At 37.2% G+C, this 20,811-nt stretch overlaps 2 protein-coding genes across 3 annotated transcripts in view; one reads left to right on the top strand and one right to left on the bottom strand.

Annotated features, from left to right (window-relative positions):
* Positions 1-6,592, top strand: part of ACSS3 (acyl-CoA synthetase short chain family member 3) — a 55,766-nt gene extending 49,174 nt beyond the window's left edge. For both annotated transcript variants that reach the window (XM_030960747.1, XM_030960748.1), the window contains 4 exons: positions 654-776; positions 5,210-5,309; positions 5,390-5,565; positions 5,835-6,592. In XM_030960747.1, the coding sequence (XP_030816607.1) occupies positions 654-776; positions 5,210-5,309; positions 5,390-5,565; positions 5,835-5,900 (465 nt within the window). In that variant the 3' untranslated portion in view covers positions 5,901-6,592. The remainder of the gene's footprint in view (positions 1-653; positions 777-5,209; positions 5,310-5,389; positions 5,566-5,834) is intronic.
* Positions 6,593-9,552: 2,960 nt separating this feature from the next.
* The window catches only part of PPFIA2 (PTPRF interacting protein alpha 2), a 287,472-nt gene continuing 276,213 nt past the window's right edge, over positions 9,553-20,811 (bottom strand). The window contains 7 exon segments of the mRNA XM_030960984.1: positions 9,553-10,997; positions 14,697-14,789; positions 16,378-16,537; positions 17,485-17,553; positions 17,648-17,823; positions 19,598-19,695; positions 20,535-20,710. Of these exon segments, the coding sequence (XP_030816844.1) occupies positions 14,731-14,789; positions 16,378-16,537; positions 17,485-17,553; positions 17,648-17,823; positions 19,598-19,695; positions 20,535-20,710 (738 nt within the window). The 3' untranslated portion in view covers positions 9,553-10,997; positions 14,697-14,730.

Below are 20,811 nucleotides of genomic sequence, written 5' to 3'. Positions count from 1 at the left end.
ATGCAGCCATGCTAACTTCTTATCACTCCAAAATAACACTTGTCCACTGTACATCTGAATATGCTGGAGGCTCTTTGCTGCATTAGTTATGTTTCCTTGTCAGATGAGCTATCCAAGGACTGGCTTACTTCTTTCCTTGTAGAAATAGGTAGATTGACCCTATACAAATGCCCAAAGTGGAAGATTTGGCTCAATGAAAGTAAATGAGTGAATTGGTCACACAAATTATTTTTAGCGTGCAGTTGCATCATGATGACAGTGTATGTTTGGATACAGCAAACAGGAGTACCTTCAAGAGGAATTTGATAACTGTCATTATGTTGCAGTAATTCCATTTTCCTTGCATAGATCCAGGCAACATCCTTCTCCAAGCTGTCAGGGATCAAAGTAACCAGAGTTGGAAAAAAATCAGGGTTTCTCTATTTTTTTTTTCCTGTTCTATATTAATAAAGACAACTAAACTTTTCTGTAAAGGAAGCTGCACAGGATAAAATGATATAAAAATTGTGACAAATATTAGAGAATTAAATCTTTAAATCACCAAAAGCATATATCATGTGAAACAGTTCTATTTTTTTGTGTGTGTTTCCTGGTAAATTAATGAATATTCCTAGTACTCTTTCAGAATTTATTTTCCATTGTGTTGTATTTAGGGATATTATGATACTATGGATGCTGGTTATATGGATGAAGATGGCTATCTGTATGTCCTGTCTCGAGCTGATGATGTGATCAATGTTGCCGGACACAGAATTTCTGCAGGTGCGATTGAAGAGGTGAGCATTGCCTGACAGCAAAAGAGAAGAGTGAAAGATGAATGAAGCTGAGACTGAAAATCCCACATTTCATCACATCTCACATCTCAAAATCTCACACAGAAAGATCTGTCATTTGTTTTCTACTTGTTTTGTTTGCCTTTCCATTGGTGCTTTTAACCAAAATAGTTCCTGTTTCGGGTTCTTCCTATTAAGATGCTTTCCAGAAAAAAACCAGATTTAGTCAATTATAAGCAGGGTCAATAAATACCATGGGATTGGTAAGGCAGGCATAATTTTGTATTTGAAGGTGGAGATAAGGAGCAATGTGGTAGGGTGGGAAGCATACCTTTTACCTCAAATAATGTATTTATTTGGGAATACAGTAGGATAGTGTAGTATCAGTGTGACAGGTAGTTAGACCAACTGCTGTAGTTACTAAGGAGTAGAAACTTTTTTTCCTAAAATATAATGATCAGTGTTGGCTGATTTTTTTTCAGAGATTAATATTCAGTGCTTTTTCTTGGTTGGAAGACTTCCGAGTTTTTTGACAGCTGTTTTGTCTCTTATTGTATGAGCAGTGCTAAATGAACAATGAAAATTTCTGTAAAAAACCCTGCTGTTAGATTGAAAGTCATTAGTGTAATACCATGCAGCTCAAAAAAGTTGAAAATAATGAAGTTCATAATAGTGTCTGAATTTCATATCATTGTTCACTCACCCTTCTGGAGTCACTGTGATTGATTGCTAGTTACAAATTTCCCTGATGACATATCAATTGCTTATTCAGGGAGTATAGGGAAAGGTGTGCTGGGCGTGTACAAGAGAAAAATATGCTTTTAAGAGCTCTGAATTTAACTGTTCTCTGAATTAGAAACTAATCTGCAAGTTGTTTTTTGGTTTATAACGTCTGTTAGTCTAGTGGCTACTTTATTTCGAAGGCTAGAAAGCTTTGAATGGTAGAAATTCTAATTACACAGAAGTGAACAACTTCACATAAACATTAATCCATCAAGGACTGATCAGCCAGGGAGCTGAAACAGCTGCTGCCCTGACTGAGATTTTTGGAGATATAAAGATGCTTTCAGTCTGCTTAAACCTCTTTCCCTTAGAAGTAGTTTTTTGTGTTCTCTTACTGAAGCACAGCAGGAATCTCATCCCCACCCCTTACTGCTGTACTACTTATGGGCCAAGTGGGGCATTTTCTTCGCTTCAGCCTTGGTCCGAAGCTGCTGTAACAAATGATTAATTGAATCATCTCATCTGCTGTATTACCTTTGGATTCATCATACTGAGCTCAGCATCTCTGTTTTTCTCCCTGCTAGTTAGGTCTTACCCCTAGAAACATAATGTTTTATGACACTAACATTTTAAAACATTTTCTCTTCACCGTTTGAACAAAGCTAAAAAACAAGAGTGATGTTAATGCGTGCACAGCAAATTGCTAGTTAAATGGGAAAGTGTTAAGAAGACCGCAATTCCCTCCTCAGTAAGATCAGTAAATACAGAATTAGAGGTCCATTAAATCACCATGTAATTGACAATCACCTTGTTGAGCAAGTATGTTATCTACATTTGCATTTTAGTTGCATTACAAGTTTAACTGGTTTTCCCTTAGTGCTTTGACTAAGTGTTTTATCTCTGTTATGTTCCACACAATTTTTTCCTTTGTCTGCTGTATCTGTTAATACTATTGGAGCTCCGTGTTTACTGCAATGCAGTAGATGTTACAGTTTACCTGGCCAATTAGTTAATGGTGGCTATTATGGGAACCTCATCTTGCATGTTGATCCCCCCCTCTTCTTTGGTCTGTAAATCTCCGGTGTCCCTTCTTGCCCCTTCCTGAAAAAAACAAAGCTTAATCAAATCTTGTTTATCTGAGGCAACAGACTTGAGAACTGAGGAATTTATAATGAGAAATCCCTTACCCCTCATCACGATGTTTCTGTCTGCTGCTGTATTTGCCATCCATCCTTGTACCTACTGATCATACTGGGAAAACCAGTATTTCACCTCCTGGAGTTTTTAATTACGTTTAAACAATTTTTAATTTTATTACTTTTAAACAATTTTTTAACTTGTTTTATGAAGTTTGATAATTTTAAAATTGGTATTTATTAATTACTGATTTCAGTTATTTGAAGTTAGCATTTGTCAAAGTCAAAGGTATGTTGATTGGACTTTGGATCGACTGAAGAAAAATACTACAATAACTACACTATTCCAGCTAACCATAAGATTTACAAATAAGTGACAGACTAGAATGAGAAAAACAAGGTACAACAAAACAATCTGGCAACATTTAAGTCTTCACCTTAGGACTCTTGTTGATGCCTGGTAGATAATTATGATATTTGATGGTAATGCCAGTTTACTGTAGCTCTTTTTTCTGTGTTCCTGTGGAAAACAGTATTTACTGATTTACTGTGGTTGTAGACTTAATAGTCTACTTTTCCATAATTCATTGTCTTTCCTGTTTTGTTTTTTTTGGGGTTTTTTTGGTTATATATGCCTATCAGGTTTCTGTGGCCATGGTTAAGAAGCTAGAGCAGGAAAAAATGGATATTTATAGCAGGAAATGGAATGCATTACTGAGGCTCTGGTCTGTAAGTGACCAAAGTGCATTAAATCTATGTGATGCAATGAAACCCTGTAGGGATTTGGATTTGCATAAGATTAATCCCTATATGATTTGTCAGTGTGGATTCAATGACTTTTGGATAAAGTAGGCTGCACCTGAATTCAAATTCACCTGCATTTGTGTATATTCAGCTTTTTGAATTAGGCTCTTCTGCCCTTCTAATTCTTATATAAGCCCAGTGCACTCTTCTGTATTTAGTTTGTGCACATCATATCTAATTTCTGTGAAAAATAATCCAGTTTCAAAAGCTGTGCATAAATGGTCATGCTTCTGTACTTTGATAGAGCATGTATCTACTGTCAGGTCAGTGTTTTCCATTTGCCTTTTTTCTGGCATGGGACATGTCTAGGGTCATAGTTTGTGAAATGAGTATAGTTTCTGACAGTGTGCTAGAAAAACATTGAGTGGATTTATTTTGCTAAAAACTACTTGGTGTGTGTTGTACTGACCATGACACATGGAGTCAGTTTCTCCTTCCTGTTTTGACTGTAAAGCCAAAGAATGGTGAAATCTGTTTTGAAGATGGGTTATCATAGACCCTTTGAATTGTTCCTTTCCCCATCAGTTTCATAAACAGGTCATACAAGAACTTGCCTTTTTTAATTGGAGCAACAGTGTTTCAGCTTTCCATTATTTCAGTTTTTTTCTTCCCTTCTTCTCTGTACTTTTCCTGTCTTTCACATTCTTGCACCATTGTATGAGTAGCCAATGCAAATATGGTATTCCTACTTAATAAAAACAACTAAAAAGTGTCTTTATTCCTAAAACCTTTGATTTTGGCAACACAGTATGTGAAGTTCAGTTATTAGCAAGCACATAGTCTTTGTATGCACAGATAAATTAACAAGCAAAATCACATTATGTGGCTTCTGTGTAGGGTCATGTTAGGTCCTCCTTTCAGTCCAGAGGACTGAAAAGTGCTGAAAGCACTGTTGACAGCAAAATGCCCCAAGGTGAGGGGGTAAAGTAGAAGAGCCAGTTGCTTTGGAAGAGGATTCGCAGCTGCTGGCATCTTAAGGCCAGCTTTGTCCCAGACTTGGTGACATACATCTTGGTATGTACTGAGACATCTTGGTGGCTGTTTTCCTGGAAGTGAGTACCTCAACTGGCTAATTGGAAGCTTACATTTTTTTTACCTGAAAAAGAGTTTGATATATTTTATCAATGTGATGTAGTGTAAACATGTAGTAGGAAGGAAGGAAGCTCTGGTTTAATTCCCTTTTTGTCTCAGGAAGCTGAGATCTAATGTTTTCAAGAGAGTGAGCTAAGCTAGGCTGGCTGCAAGCCAAGGCTGGACGTGTATTTGGCCTTGGTTGAAACGATGCTTTTATAGGAACAAAGAATGAAAAAAAAAAGAGTCAGAGAAAATGAACCAGTAGACTTTATAAGTCTGTAGTAGGAGTGCTTCTGTGGTTTTCATCCTTACTCCCTACATTTAAGTTCAATGTTACTCATAATGTTCGACAAATGTTATTTGTTCCAGCAGAGATCTCACTAACAAAACCAAAGACATGATACTCTCACAAAGCTGTAAGGAAATTACCTGTGGTTTGTCCAATATTTCTATTTCGTGCTGCTAAAGTTTTTATTTCTTCTGTTTGTTTGAAAAGCATGCATGAGTATATATGAAAATATATACACATGTACATCTTCAACACATTTAATTGGAATCTTAAGGCGTACTGATCTTTTGCTGTCAAAATGTAAGAAAAAGTCTATGCTATTTGTCCATACCATACCATACCATGCCATTGTTTTTCACTGAAATGTTGTCTATTATTAGTTCAGTTTTGTTTTCTTTTCCATCCCTCAGTGTATTCTCTTCCATCCCGCTGTGGCAGACTGTGCTGTTGTGGGCCAGGAGGATCCTTTAAAAGGACATGTTCCATATGCACTGTGTGTACTGAAACAAGGTGAGAACTCACTGATAACTGATGTCACTAACACATGCAAAAGTCTCAGAAAAGATAAAGGATTTTACCTTCTTCACTAGGTGTAAAGACACAGGAGAGTAAGATTTTGAAAGAGCTTGTTGAGCGAGTTCGGACCAACATTGGTCCCGTAGCAGCTTTCCAGAAGGGGATGTTTGTGACACAGCTGCCAAAAACACGCTCTGGCAAGATCCCACGTTCTGCTCTTTCTGCACTCGTCAGTGGAAAGCCATACAAGGTAAGTTAGAGATGCTTGCTTCAATGAATTAGGCACACATGCACATCCAAAGGCACAACGTGGTTTTGATTCTCTTTAATGTTCTGCAACTGGTCCATGACTTCAGGTAGTACTTCATGTTTTATTTCTATTGCAGATTATGCAAGATTTTCATGTTTCAGAGCTTTACAAATACTTTTTTCTTGATTGCTTTTGAAGTATAAATTTAGAAGAATCTCTGAATGAAATTCTTATCTACTATTACATGCTACTGTATTCTTACTTTTCAGATAACACCAACCATTGAAGATGCTAGTGTGTTTAAACACATTGAAGAATCGCTAAAGAAAAATTAAATGGGATAATACATAATAACGAGCATTTCAGTTATTCAAGTATACAAAGAAGCATTTTTTTTGTTACTAACACATTTTGAAAACAAGTAATGATTTGGGACTAAATGTTTTTACTGCAGAAACATTACTGTGTTCTTTACCATCTTACCACAGGCACTGACACATAGTAAAGTCTCTGCATGCTGTCAATATATTCTGGTTATTAAGATGGCTAAGAATTGCAAATAGAATTCATACATTGCTGTAGTCTTAAAGGGAAGGAGTCATTGGATTTTCCATCTTATATGATGTCATGTGACCTTACATTTCAATCTGTTATTTTATAATTTGAACAGTAACTTTTGTTTGGCTAAAGCAGTTTACAAAAGGTAAACCATGAACAAAGGAAAGCAAAAAAGGAATTTGATTGTGAAAATTGTTGCAGACATAAATTGTTCTTACCTGTAAATTGTAAATTCCTGTCTTTCAGATTTTTTCCAAAATTAAAAATTTTAAGTTTAGTTCTGTTGATTCAATTTTCTTTTTTTCCCCAAAGTCATTCTGCCATAAATTAGATTTCTATAATTTTTTTACTCAATAACTTTCTGAAGAGTCTTTTCTGTAAAATGATAAATAATTCCTGGCTTTCAAATCTGTGAAAATCTTGATTTGTCCACAGTAATATTCAGAGAACCCCATGCATATTAAATAAAGGCAGGCATTTACCCTTTGCATTTTCTGGTAATTTTTTTGTGGTTTGTATCTCTTATGATAAGGACAACCAGAATGTGCTTTTGCTGTCATAATTAAGCATTTTAGGCTGAGATACATATAACTAAGAAATTTAGCAAATATGTACACTAAGCAGCTCATTCTGGACATTATGGGCCATTCCAGACAGGTACAGGGTTCTCAACAAGCCAGGGGATGGAGGATACACTTCTTACATACATTACTTCTCAAACTGCAGGTATTTAATTGAACAATAAATGTGAAGGTCCTTGTAAAAGTAGATGCTCCCAGGAAAGTATAAAAGCAGAGAAGTTGCTCAAACACAGCAGTACTTACCAGAGAAAGAAACAGTAAGTGATATACAACAACATCTTCTGAATTTGTCTAAGAGAGGTCCCCAAAACGTTCCAGAAATACTGTTATGTAGTGGTGGATAGAGGTAAGGATGATATCCCTGTGATATCATCCCTCTACAGATCCCAACAGATTGATGTAGGAGCTAAAAAGTAATAGGCTCCACTTAACATGAACCATACCCTGGTGGTGCCTTGTGCTTGTGACACTTTTGTGGTGTTGTTGAGCTCTACCAGTTACATAAGAACTGAATAAAAAGTCCATGTGTTTTTCACTAGGGACTGCAGACAGCTGGGCCAGTCATGTTGAACCAGGTCATAGTCATGCTAAAACAGTCCAGTTTGAGCCTGTGCTGTCCTTGTTTCTTGCCAATCATTGCATAAGATACCCTCCTCCCTCTCAGCTATTCTCTTCAGTTGAAAATCACAATCTGAACAGGGAATAAAACATGCAAACACTGAATAAAGGCTAATGATCCTTTATGGTAGACATTCTAAATATACAGGTTGGAGATTTAAAACTGGGCATAATTTTGCTCTTCAGAAATGTCCTTAAACTTCTGTGAAGTACTTCTTTTAGAAGTGGCAGTTAGTTTAAGATATTATTTTCTTCTGGATGAATTATTCAACTACAAAGGCTTTAACAGGAGGCCCATGGCAAGTATTGGACTGACTTGCAGAGACTTTTTTGTTTTCACAATGCTCCAACTTAGCAACCTGTGCTGAACAGTTGCAGAGCAAGAGGGAATTCTTGGGTGTTGTCAGTGGTGTGGTTTTTTTAAAATCGGTGAGACGCTATAAGAGTCATCACAGAGAAACTGTGGCACATTCACAAGGTGTGTGGCCACTACTTTTACAATTGAAGGTGAGACATTGTTATGTATATTTCTTATCGTTACCTCAGCTGCAGCCATCATGTAATTTCGAGAGCAGGGGAGGGGAACTAATTAGTGAGAACAGAAAATCTCTACAAGAGATCCTGCAATGCATGTAGAGGAAGAGAATTAATTTCCTAGATCTTGCATAATTTTCCCAATGGTTACTCATGCTCCTACACCAGTGTCTCCTTTTGTAAGGAAAAGTAAACTGCTTTCTAGTTTGGGTCTCTTCTTTTAAGGAGGTGAAAAAATCCCACAAAATCCCCAACAGAATTAGTAATAGATTTCAGGCGTGCACTTACCTTTCTGAAGGGCTGTGTGCTTACATTAATATCAGTAAGAAACAATTATCTTTCCTCTGAACTCTTCATAAAGAGCTTCAGTAGGTAACATTGTTAAGGTGTCTCCATGACAAAAATATTTGTAATAATTTCTGTTTTCTGAGGAAGCCTGAGCTGTTTTTTTTTTTTTCTCTTTTTAACAAAAAAATCTTGTGGTATATTTTTTTACTTTATTTTGGTAGAAGTGATTTCAGATCAAGACTTGTATTTTAAAAAAGGACAGAGCATTCAGGTGTGCTGACTGTACTGCCATGCTGGTAATGTGGAGAATTCCAGAAATATCAAATGTCTCATGCATCAACATTCAGAAAACCTAGACAAAGAAAGGCACCTTATTGCAGCAATACAGTATGGGGAAATCATTGTTTAATGGCCATTACTTTTGTTTTCCAAAAGAGCCTTTTGCTGAGGAGCTGCAATTGCAGAATGCTTTGTCTTGGCCAAGCTCAAGAAAGGGAGAAGAAATAGTTACCCTTGTACATAGCTCTGCTGCTGCCCAGCAACCTGGGTATACCATCAAGAACAACAAGTCCATTTGACGAGTGGTAGGACAGCAGTGATTTTCCTAATTTTGTTTTCAGAGAGAAGCAGCAAGTGGGTAGATTTGAATGGTCACTGAGTTGCTGAATTTTGTCTGGAAGAGGCACATGTAGTAGTTATTCTCAGTGTACTGAAAGGGTTGGAGCCAAGTAGGCAACAGTTAGCATAACTGCTTTTTCTAGCTATAGAGCTTCAGCTTGTGTGAGGGCGACAGGGATGAATTAGGAGGCTTGATATGTTATCTTTAAATCAAAACTGAAGTCACAATAATACTATTTTAAATTCTTCTAGTCTGTTTTCTTCCACTGTGAAATATGTAATTTGTGTGTGCTGTACTCCTGGGGCAGGACAACTTTCACACTGGTCATAAAATCTGGCTCATTCTTTTCCTCAACACACTTCATTCCGCTTTGCCCCTAAGTTTTAGTGTCATCTGCAAAAGGAATTCTGTAAAACAAGAGCTGGTGTTTGAGGGAATGCGTATTCACATGATATTGCTGCCACTAACAGTGTTTGCATTGCTTTACTTTGTGATATTCTGCACTAAAATAATCCAAAAGGAGGCTGAGGGAGGAGAAGAATGTTGGTCAGCCCAAGGAACTGTGCGTACAAGAGCCCTGACTTTCTACAGTTATGGGCTATACCCCTGCCAGCACTTTGCACCCATCAGCAAGATCTGTGCTCCCTCTCGTGGCAGATTCTCAGCAGTAACTGCATCGTAACTCATCCCTGTTAGTGCCAAAATGTTCTTATGCTTAGCTGTGAGAAGCATCTGGTTTCCAACCTTAATGCTACTACATACCAAACGTAACAGACTAATGAACACAAATAGCACTGAATTCTCTTTTTTATTGACATTGGGGGAGAAAAATCTTTCACCATCTGATTGACCGAAGTTTGCCAAATAAAAATAGACAAAACAAATGTTAATGTACGTGCAAACATTGCAGATCAAACTGCTAAAAGAAATAACTAAAAGACAGGTCTTGAGCTAAGATCAAGCAGCTGAAAAATAGCAAATAGGTAAATGACTATTAAGTAGGTCTTACTTTGAAACTTCCCATTTAAACAAAGAATAAACAACAATAACACCACCAAATAAAGCCACAGCAGGTAATAGTTGCTCTTCTAAACTTTTATACACTAAATATTAATCACTCTGTCTTTCAGTTATTTCCTCTGATAAAACTGACTTTTGTGAAGTCTCAGCAAGGCCATCTTGGCTAAAAGCATAACATTAGACAGGAGCCTGTCTAATGCCCTGTTAGAATGAAGAAATGGTGGGGGTTGGCTTCTTTTTTCTTTCTTTTTCTTTGCTGAATATATCTGGAAAGAAGAATCTGATTCTATGCAAATACTAGATTTATTTTTCCAATGCTGGCTGGTGTTTGAAGATCCTGGAACGAAAAGGTGGCTCTTGGTAAAGCAAGATTCTTCTTGGTCCGCAGGTAATATAGAAGAAAGTTTTTGGGTTTTTTGTACAAATCATGTTTTATTAAATTGCTTTTTATTTTTTTATAAACAGTTCTTCTGGATTTATGTGTTTGTTTTTAAGAGGTGAGCCATCACGGTGCTTCTCTGTAGGTATCTAACATGTCCATTTTGTCTTTAGAGGTCCATTTTGGCTTCAGTTCCAGGTTGTGTCATTCTATTATACATCATCAGAGGCAGGTGTTCAGCTTTAAATATTGACAGATTTTTCTCAGTAGGAACATGTTGAAGCTTCTAACTCTGCTAAACATATCAATTTGACTGTTACAATCCAAAAACTGTAAAAATGGTGGAATGGAAAGATACAAACGGTATTATTGACACTGTATTGTCAAATGTTTGCACTGAGACCCCATGTACCATAGATTTCATTTTTAAAAAATCATATTTATATCCATTTACATAAGACTTACACATTTTAAAAGAAATACATACACAGTAAATACGTAAATGTCTAGTATTTTACAATAAAACAGATGTAACAATGTAAAGATGAGTGGCTTCATTTGATAAAAGCTTTGGATGTGCACTACTGTCAAATTTTTGATGACAGAGATGCTGAGAGAAAAGGGGGAGATTGTTTTGTTTTGTTTTCTTTAGTAATTTAGGTATTTTTTATTCATGTTTTAAACTAACCAGTACATGAAAGGAACATCATATCTGTTTGTATGATAAACATTATGTGTTCTCTTCTCTATTAACCTGTTCTTGCACAGAGTTTTAATGCTCTTTTCCTAAGTAGTGGTAGTGCACTTCAGGTAAAGTAGAAGAAAGAGATGACATCTAAGAAAAAAAACAAACATTAATTAGCAAGATTTTATGATTCTAATTCAGTATAAAGTGCAATGACAACAGAAAATGTACCACTAAGTAGTTTAGTAACTAAGTTACTAAAATATGGATTGTGAGTATTTGTGGGAGGCATGCATTTGTTTAATTTTAGATCTGCAGCATAAAATTACTAATAATTCATTTAAATTTTTTACTAATTGTCCTCACTCAACACAGACTGCTGCTTATGTTCATTTTGCAGTTGTTTTCCTGCTGTTTTGGTGCAGCACTGGGGTGAGTTTACTGCATCTGGAGACCTTTGTCTGTTTGGCACAATGCGAAGCATATTTTCCGTGTATAGACATTGCTGATGTACTTCGTGGTTCTTCTTCCTAGTTCACTGCAGCTTGACAGCATTTACCTTTTTCACCCTGATGGCTTCTTTGCTATGGACTACCTGCTTCCAGCTATCATTCACATCTTTTTGGAACACTGCTTCTCCATTTGTCTTTACAAATCCTCTTTTGGACGCTTCATTGGTAAAGTACGTAACTGATATTGCCAAATCTCCTTTAGTATTTCATTAGAATAAAAGTTGAAGTAATATGTTCTATTGCTCCAGCCTGTGGCAAGAAATCTGTCCTGAGTGACCCTTCTGACTTGGCAATGACAAGTGTTTTAGAAGTTAAAAGTGTTGGGAAAGCTTGGATAATGTCAGTGCCAAGTCCACTGCCTATGTGAAGACATTGCCGCTGCTCAGCTGGGCCACCACATCTAGCCACCACAGCAGAAAGCTAGATGGGTCCCATGTGCTCTGTAGTACATTTCTTTGCAACATTAAATGGCCAGCACCAGCAGCCTTAATTGTTCTTAAATTTCTGATACCAAGTGCACTAAAACAGGCCTGTGCAGAGTAAGCTCATATAAGTGTTCTGAGAATGTCTGCACATGGTTTCTGGCAGCTCATTATGGTTTCAACAAATATTCAAAAAAACCCCACCTGAAATGCAGTTTGAAAGCATATGAACAGGACACAGCTGCTCTGAACATACACTATACAGACACTGGAAAGTTGTACCAAACTGATGTTGGCATAAACTGTTTGGACAAGCCTTTGACAGTCTCTGTAAGAGACTGTCTCTTACTCTCACAAGAGTAGCAGAATGCAAGAATCTGCAGCCTGCTGTAATCACAGGCCATCTGCATTTGTTCCATGTGCAGTCTGTTTGCTGCTTTCTTTTAGGCCTGCTCTTTCTAGGCATGTTTTCCTTTACTACATGGAAAACTCCCTTATCTTGCTATTGTGTGGTAGCTCATCCAGCTATCCCTCCCCTCTGCTGCTTAGTTCCTGCTTATGTGCATGCAGATGATTCACCAGAGTATCACAGCTGCTGATGTAGTCTAGGCAAGGTGTTACAAAAGCCTAGGACTCTGTCTAAGATGGATCTGGAAAATTTCAGGAGGTATGTTGTAATGAATAATCTTCCCTTTTGTCCAAGTATCAATCATCTCCTTCCATGAAGAAACTGTTAGTCAGGAACTGTGCTGACAAAATTCTGAAAATTCCTCTGTTGCCCTTCAATATGATATCTCCCTCTATGGGCAGTTTATGAAATAAATAATAAATAAATATGTTTCTGTCATTCTTGAGCTGCGGGCAATTTGTTTAAATTTTCAAGTTTGATATAATAGTGAAGGAAATATTTTCCCTGCATGGCTGTTTTTTGGGGGGAGGGGGAGGGGTGGGATGTTGGTTTGATTTTCAATATAATGTACGGGAATCAAAATTACTTGAACTTGCTTTTTGGTTTATTACCTGCATAGCATTTTGAAGTTGCCGTTACAGTAAGTGCATAGACTAAAGTTCTAGTTCACACCATCTTGTTCCTTATCTAAAAGGAGTACATGGTAAGTGAGAAGAGAAATACTAGTATATTATTGTCAGTTAACCTAATGTATTAGACTTTACATATAGATGTAAATTTGCATGTAGATGCAAATTTGATATCCTTATAGACCACTCAAGCATTTAAGTAGTAGAATAGTGGACAAGCAGCAAGTGCTGATGTGATACATACCACTGATACTTGAAACACTACTAATACTTCAATAGAAATTGAAGTTAACTTGTATCGCTTGTAAGACTTTATATACACACCTTTTTGCTCAAAATACATACCTTCTATACATATATAGTGCTAGAAAAATTTGCTACTTTACTTTTGTTTGTGCTTTGCTACTTTTTAGATAATTTTTAATATAGTGGGAATAAATGGTTTGGATAGTCTTAAATTAATTTTTTTTAGTGCATCAGTTTTCCATTTCTGCTTTTATTGCACTCTTCAAGCCTCACCTCAAGTGCTTGGCCAATTACTGTTGGCCTAAGAGATAGCTTCGTGTTTGAACTTCTTGGTCATGCTTTATTGCTTCCAACATTGTGATTCTGAAGCTCATAGGAGAAAAGGTTTGTATCTCTGCTTTCCATTTCTGTTGCCACTGAACCCTGTAAGAGTCCTGTCACTGACTTACTGATACAATACCATGCTCGAATCTATAATGCATACACATGAAAGCATTTCTGTAGCTTATGTGCTTCATCATCGTCTTTGTAGATTCAGCTGTTAAACTTTGCTTTTTCAGAAAAACAAAACCAAACCAAAACCAACAAATAACCACACCCTGCCCCCAAGCTTATTTTTCAGGGGTAGCTCAAAAAGTTCCCATTTTTACTAAGAGGAAGATTTTATACTCTTGCAATCTTTTGAAGATCTATGAAGTAAAGCTCATGTCATCAGGAGGATCCTGAGCAATCCATTTTTCCCACTGTTAATGTTTGCTATTGCTAAGTATTTTTTGAACCTACACAGAGTTAGTAAAATCTCGACAGCCCCAAGTCTGTCCCAGTCTTGGGAATCAAAACAAAAAACCAGCAACTTGCTTGCAGATCCTTGCATGTCTTGCCTACAGTATCCAACAGCTATTGAAGCATAATTGATGCCTGATGAGGTTTTGGTGATATTCAAATATTTTTTCCAGCTGCCTTGCAATTCCCCAAGTAACTAAATGGAAATTGTTTTGGTGAGAAAATACTAGCATAAAATGGTGCCATATTGATGTAACTACTCCTCATGTGTGTATTTTTTCCAAAAGCTGGAATAAAATAGAAAACTGTATTTCCACAGAACTGTGGAAAAGTGACTCTGTGATATTCATAACCACACTCAAAAGATATATGGTGAAAAATTTAACATGAATTCCACTACTAGATTTGATACAAAATTGCATCCAGCTCAGATAATCCTTTCTTTGTCAATTCTGAATGATTTGAGAAGTGCAGGAATCTCTGTAATAGATAAATTTTCAAGATTTTCTGTATGGGTAAGTCTGTGCAGCTACCAGATGTTCTAAATTGAGCCATAGCTTTAATTAAAAAAAAAATAAATCTCTTCTGCTGTACTACTGTTGCCCCCACATTCCAGCTCCTAGTAGAACTCTTCCAAGTTCTCATAAAGTAAGTTCATTCCCTGTGCCTTCTTCCCAAAATAGGGTTGGTAGTGTCCTGTGGACTGAGCTTAAGACTTGTTATGACCAAATGACCACCCTAGGGAGTCCTTAGTTACGTCCTCTGCTCTGTGTTGGTTTGTGCTTGGATAATGTGGGGTGTAGTGCAGTCATAAAGAGCTTTCATGATGGCCCCTACAGAATACTCACAACAATTCAGTGCTGGCTTCTTTGCTAGGCCTTGTCAGCATGAGTATGTGCGAACTGTTGAGCTGTCTAACCTCTGCAGTCGTGATGAAGCAACTGCAAATTGGGAAGAAAAAAAAAGGAAACAAACCAGAGCCTCTTTAGAATCATCAGTAAAATGTATCAGTCTATTTACCACTGGAAGGGTGGCTGTTAAATTGCTCTGTGGTTTTCTCTAACATGATCTGAGCATGGTCTAGTTCAAAACTCAGCACTTCTTTATGGCTGATGTACTGTTGGAATCTGTCTAAAGGGAATACAGTGTAAAACTCAATTTTGTCTTTATTTTGTTGTAATTCCTAATGCTCTTACCTATCATGCTGTTTAAATATGATTGCATTCTTACTGCTGAGAGATAGGAAGCCAAATCTTGAATGAAGATACAGGTCTTCAAAATTACTTCCCTTTAAGTCTACTGAGTTCAGTATACCTGTCTCAAGAATTACTTGTCTGGAAGACCTCAGGTAAATCACTAAATCTGCCTTTTGCCTTAGTTCCACATCTGTAAAATGTGGAATATCTTCTACATCATACCATGACTAGAAGATGAAATCCATTAATGTTTATAAGGTTCTTTTATATTACAGTAATGTGGGCAATGGAAATGCCATGGAAGCTAGGAGTCAATGGCATTCAGTGATGCAACCAGTAAATTATTCCATCTGTAACTGCAACCATAAAGTATTAAGGGTGAGAAACTCTAATGGAATTTAGACGGCTTTAATGGAATTTAGGTGGCAATACTGTCATACCAAGTTCATTATCAAGTTACAGGATGTGATCTCTACAAGTTTGGGATAAGTCTATTTGTAGACTGAATCCTGTCATGTTTAAATAAATGGCAGTATTTTAAATGGGGCTGGTTTTGTACTATTAATATTACTACTGTAATATTTCTCAGAACTTTGGGCAGGTATACTTAGCTTTATCTTCCATGCACCTGAAGACATAGCTGCAATGGGGATTCTTTCCTCTGCCTGCTCTCTTACAATGATTTTTAAATTTTACTTACTTTTTAATTATGATCTGCTTGTTAATTTTCCACTCATTTCTGAGTTCGTGCATCTTTTGGAAATCAAAAGATTTCCAGACAAAATTAGGATTGGTATATAGTGACTCAGTGCCTGAATTTCAGCATTTGCTAACTACTCATGTGCTGGTGACTGTTAGCAACTTCAGTTATTTGATGGTCAAGGCTAAGCTATTTAATTTGAAAGTAAGATAGGAAAATAAAGGCGACAGCCCTTTCTAATTGTGTTCTCTAAAACACTCCATCTGCTAGAGAGGCTAATAGGGTGAAAAATTTGCTTAGATATTATATTCAGTCTCAGTTGAAAGTTAGTAACTTATTTCCACTTTTTTTGATTGTTTCATTTACTTCTGTAGGATAGTGAGACTGCCATTTTTTTGTATTTTAAATAAGCACTGTTAGTTTGAAGCAAACCTCAAAAAATCAATAATGTGTCAAGTCAGTGCTTTTCCATTCCCTAATTCAACTCTCCCAGACTCGGTTCACCCTAGTTAAATGAACACAATCATTGTGTTGTGGTGTGAGACAGAGAGACAGACATGCGTTAAAAGTCAGCTTGGCATGCTAGGACAAGCCTGGTGCTTTCCAAGAGGAAGTGCAGGATTGAGCACGTACCATCACTGGCCATCTTCCGCGACTGGCCGGATGTGGTGGTGAGCCGGAATCCTGCGGGCAGCGTTTCTGACGCGCCTGGCATCATGCTGATCCCATGGACCTCGCGTGGCGGGAACTGCCGTCGCCAGGAGGGGCCGCGCCTGAAGTTCTTGTCATCGCTCTGTCAACACAGTTGTGTTTGATAAAGCAAAATGAAGCTTTTTGATTAACCATCCGGCTGTGTGCTATCTCTGCCACTGCCAAATGTGTTCCATAACAACTACCCTGCCCTGCTGCACTGCATCCAGTCACTGTAATGTGTTTAGACATGCTTGTAAAAGTAAAAGCTTGAGAAATATTAAATGCTGGGGTGAAAAACTCTTCTTAAATCTTTGGCTCGATATAGTCAAGGGGTTTAGTATCAGCTATATAAAACTTTCTTACACAGTGACAGAAAGTGATTTATTACTGCATTGGAAGCTTACGTAAAGTACTAAAAAGGATTAAACACTGTGCATGCACAGAATTCATAGGCATCTGACATTTTCAGCAAATTCTTAAAAGTTTTATTTCTCGTTATTTCTTGTTATGTGCCAAAGTCCAAGACTCAAATATTTTTGCACTGGACTCTTATGTTAAGATAAATAATTTCCATAGTTGGATTTGAGATTCCTCTTCCCAGATAACTGCTCCAAATCCCACTCTATTAATACTGATTAACTTTGGAGAACTTTGAAGAAAAAAAGCAATAAAGAACAAACTGAAAAATCTACTTTTTTCTTTATTTTTAAAAGAGGTGTAAATGTCCTAAAGAATAGACTGCACAGGCATCCCACCCACGCACATCCCCCACCACCTGCTCTGGCCAGCAAAACTTCCACTCCATTTTGCATCTTTCCTCTCTGGAAAATGTTCATCTTAAGGTAAGAGTGCAGTATCAAATTTAGCATCCAATATGACACAAATATGTAGCAAGCTGAAGTTTAAAAACCTTGATGGATATTCCTAATTTTTTTTAAAGCTGTAACTGACTCTAACAATGTGAAAATTAACATGTCTTCATGCATTTAATTGAATGTTAATGTTTTACTATGATATTTTATAAATACTGAAAATAAAATTAATTACTTCCTCAAGTCGTCTTTCAGTTCCTAGTGCTAAAAGGTTGTTGTATTCTCTCTCAAGGATCTGCCGTGCCTAGAGATACCAAAGTAAACAATTAAAATGGTTGAAGATGAATAAAAGATAATAATGGGTACAGATTAACCAGAAGCACCATAAGCAAATTTACCTGTGTGTTTTGTGTTGGAATTTGTAATAATAAAGCTAAACTGCTGTAGTCAAAATTTTCATCCAGTGCTATAAGTGAACCATGTACACCACTTTCTAGAATATTATTTGCATATTCTCGGAGACCAATGGCTTGTATCCAGCGTATGACTCGATCATTGCTCCATACCAGCACATCTGTAAGGACATAACACCAGGTCAGTCTCCTGATACCTTGAGAACTTCCAAATTGTACAGGTGCATGTGTGTAGCTGTGCATGCACTGTGGATGTCTTACTGCTTTATTTAATACATGAGGAATGCCACCACTATTCATATAGCTTTAGTACGTCCTATTGAAAAACTCTATGTGATTAATTGTCTTCAGGTACTAATGTTTCCAAAGGAGACATGTGCTTCCAGAGGGGATCTCCATAATGCAATTCTTCCCACTTCCTATATATACCTTTTCAATTTGCAGGCAAGATTTTACAGTGCAAAGGCACTGGAGAAATAGCCATTCCTCAAGGCTTCACATGTGAGTTTTGTATTAAACATTCTGGGAGTTGTGTCAGCACCTATCACATACTAACATGCCATAAGTAAAAGATTAGTTCACTATTTTAGGGACAAAATATTTTTAGTACAGAAAGCTGGTAGACTTGTTAAGGTCCATGCCAATTATAAAGCTAAGGCAACAAAATGAGCTAGGAAACCATTTTTGAGGATTTAGCTATTCTGAAAAAGTATCCTGCCCTGCCTGTAAGGTGAAGAAAAAAGTTACTTATACTGATCTTTAGAGTTCTACGTGGGAGACATAGTACTGAGTTTTCTTTACTAAGAGATGAGGCTTATTCCTGAACCTTTACAAGTCCAGCTGCTGTGGCTGTTCTGGGAGCAGGATTTCTCCATCACCCAGCTGAGAGCATCTTGCTTTTTGGGGTCAGGATCAGCTGAAACACAGTGGCAGGCAGAGACCAAATCCCACCTGGGACCATGAATAACTGACCGATGCATGATGGGGTGAAGGAGGCTATGAATTATTACCCTTGTCCTAGAAGGAACCAGCACTGAAGCCACACTAGAATTTGAGACCAATACCCAATTCCCCTATGTCACTCTCCAGCTAGACCCACTTGGGCTGACTGGCACTGATCCTCAACGTCCAAGGCAAAGTCGTTGCATTAGCGCATGCCATGATGTGCCTTGAGGAAATGCACACTGTCACTGTAGCCCTTCAACTTTTTTTTTTTTTTTAGCTCTTCTAATCAGCACTGTCCTTGAGAAGTGCTAACTGCTGTAGTCACTAGAGCTGGAAAAGCTCAAAGGAATCAAAGGATTCATTTTTGATAGTTGAAAAAACCCCAGCCAGCCTAATTGTTATATATAAAAAGAACCATGCAGTTCTTGCAGTGAGCTGCAACTGCTCTAGAGAGCTTTACACAGAAAAAAAAATTTCAGAATCAGCTGTGAAATCTTCTAATAAGGCCAGTTTTTTTAGGAACTATTCTTATGTACCAATCAACTGCCTCAGTGGTCAACCCTCCAAGCAGCATTTTCTATGATACATTCTGACATAAGAAATCAAAGGCAATGTCTTCAAAAGCTGGGGCATAGGGTCCTGAGTGCTCCCATTTTGTAGTGTTGCCCCCAGCACATCCCACTGAGCTGCACACTGTTTGGCCTTCTTTTTCTGAGCCTGAAAGAGGTTCAGATAAGATCCATATCCAAAATTCAATTTAGCAAAATGTATGTGTGAAACCACCATTCAAAATTGCAGCCTCAATTTAGCAAAGTACTTAACTGTACCTAATTTAAGGAGATAGGATTTGCTCTGAAGAAAGATGGACTTATGTTAGTTTTGCTTAAAGCACATGCTTAAATGCTTTGCTTAAATGGCATGACAATGGGTTAACAGTGTCAAGCTTCAAAAGAAGAAACATTCCCAGTATTCATTCCCAGCAACTATCACCTTTTATTTCATGCTGACTCATTTCTCTTCGCTTTTCCAGTTCTTTTCTATCATAATTCAACCTCTTTAAACACATGATTCCATATTGCAAGCTTGTTCTGTTATTTAAAGAGAAACATTTACAGAGTTAATAAAGATAATTTTGAAGATGGGAACATATGTAGGATGTATTTCCTACACTTCACATGAGGTGTTTCATAGTACCCATGTACAAAATCTTGAGAACAGAGGGTAAAAAAACTCCACAGACTTCAGGAATGAAATGGAAAAAACAAAATGAGTATGTTTGAATAACTGTTTTAGCATAAGAAACCCAAAGCATTAAAAGAGGTAAAAGATCTGAAAAGGTTAGCCCTTGTGAGCCGTGAAATGTTTTGTCAAATCAGGCTTTTAAAAAGTGACAAATCAGACATTATATTAAAAAGAAATCCACTTCTTGTCACATAAACCTCATTCTCCCTAAAGTTTAAATGCCTTTATTTCCATATTTTCAATTTAGCTTCCTAGCTATATCCCTAGGTAACCCAACAACTGTCAAATTGCTTGTATTGTTAACAGCTTTTATGCACTAAACACAATAGCTTTTCATTATTACGACATCTCAGGGCTTTGAAGCTTAGCCTAGCACTTTCTGATACTTCACACCACTTAAATTATTACTGTTTCTGTATTGTCTAGAGTCTATTGATATATTAATGGTTCCCTGCTTGTTACAAAATTTATCTGTACCAGTATCTTGGTTTTTAGAGACATAATTGCAATGTGGTTGCTATTACTAAAGGAATCTCTCTGAATTCAGATTTCTGACAGTCAGCCCTCTCTTTTCTGTATGTTTTTCCACACTAAAACAACAGAAAATGGTTTTATTCTGTGCAGCACTGAGCACTAGAGCAGACACAAAAGCATTTTTACGGGTGTAGTCTTTATGCCCACATACCGATGGAAACTATCCACCATTTTGAGGTGCACACGCAGATCTTTCTTTGTCAGGTGGTCTAACATCCTCGCATCCACCAGGCATTCCATGAAATAACTCCGGTACTGAGGTAAACCCAGGCTGGGCAGCCATTCGTTACCTATCCATTCATGGTTCATGTCACCATAAGCCAGGGTCTACAGAGAGAATAAAATGGAGAGAGGGAAAAATTCCTGAGTTTGTTCAAGACTGCACCACAGACTGAAAACAAAATAGGTCTCAAAGAAAAAAATAATGT

The sequence above is a fragment of the Camarhynchus parvulus genome, chromosome 1A (genome assembly GCF_901933205.1).
Source record: "Camarhynchus parvulus chromosome 1A, STF_HiC, whole genome shotgun sequence".
NCBI lineage: Eukaryota > Metazoa > Chordata > Aves > Passeriformes > Thraupidae > Camarhynchus > Camarhynchus parvulus.
This window is presented reverse-complemented; position numbering and strand designations above follow the sequence as displayed.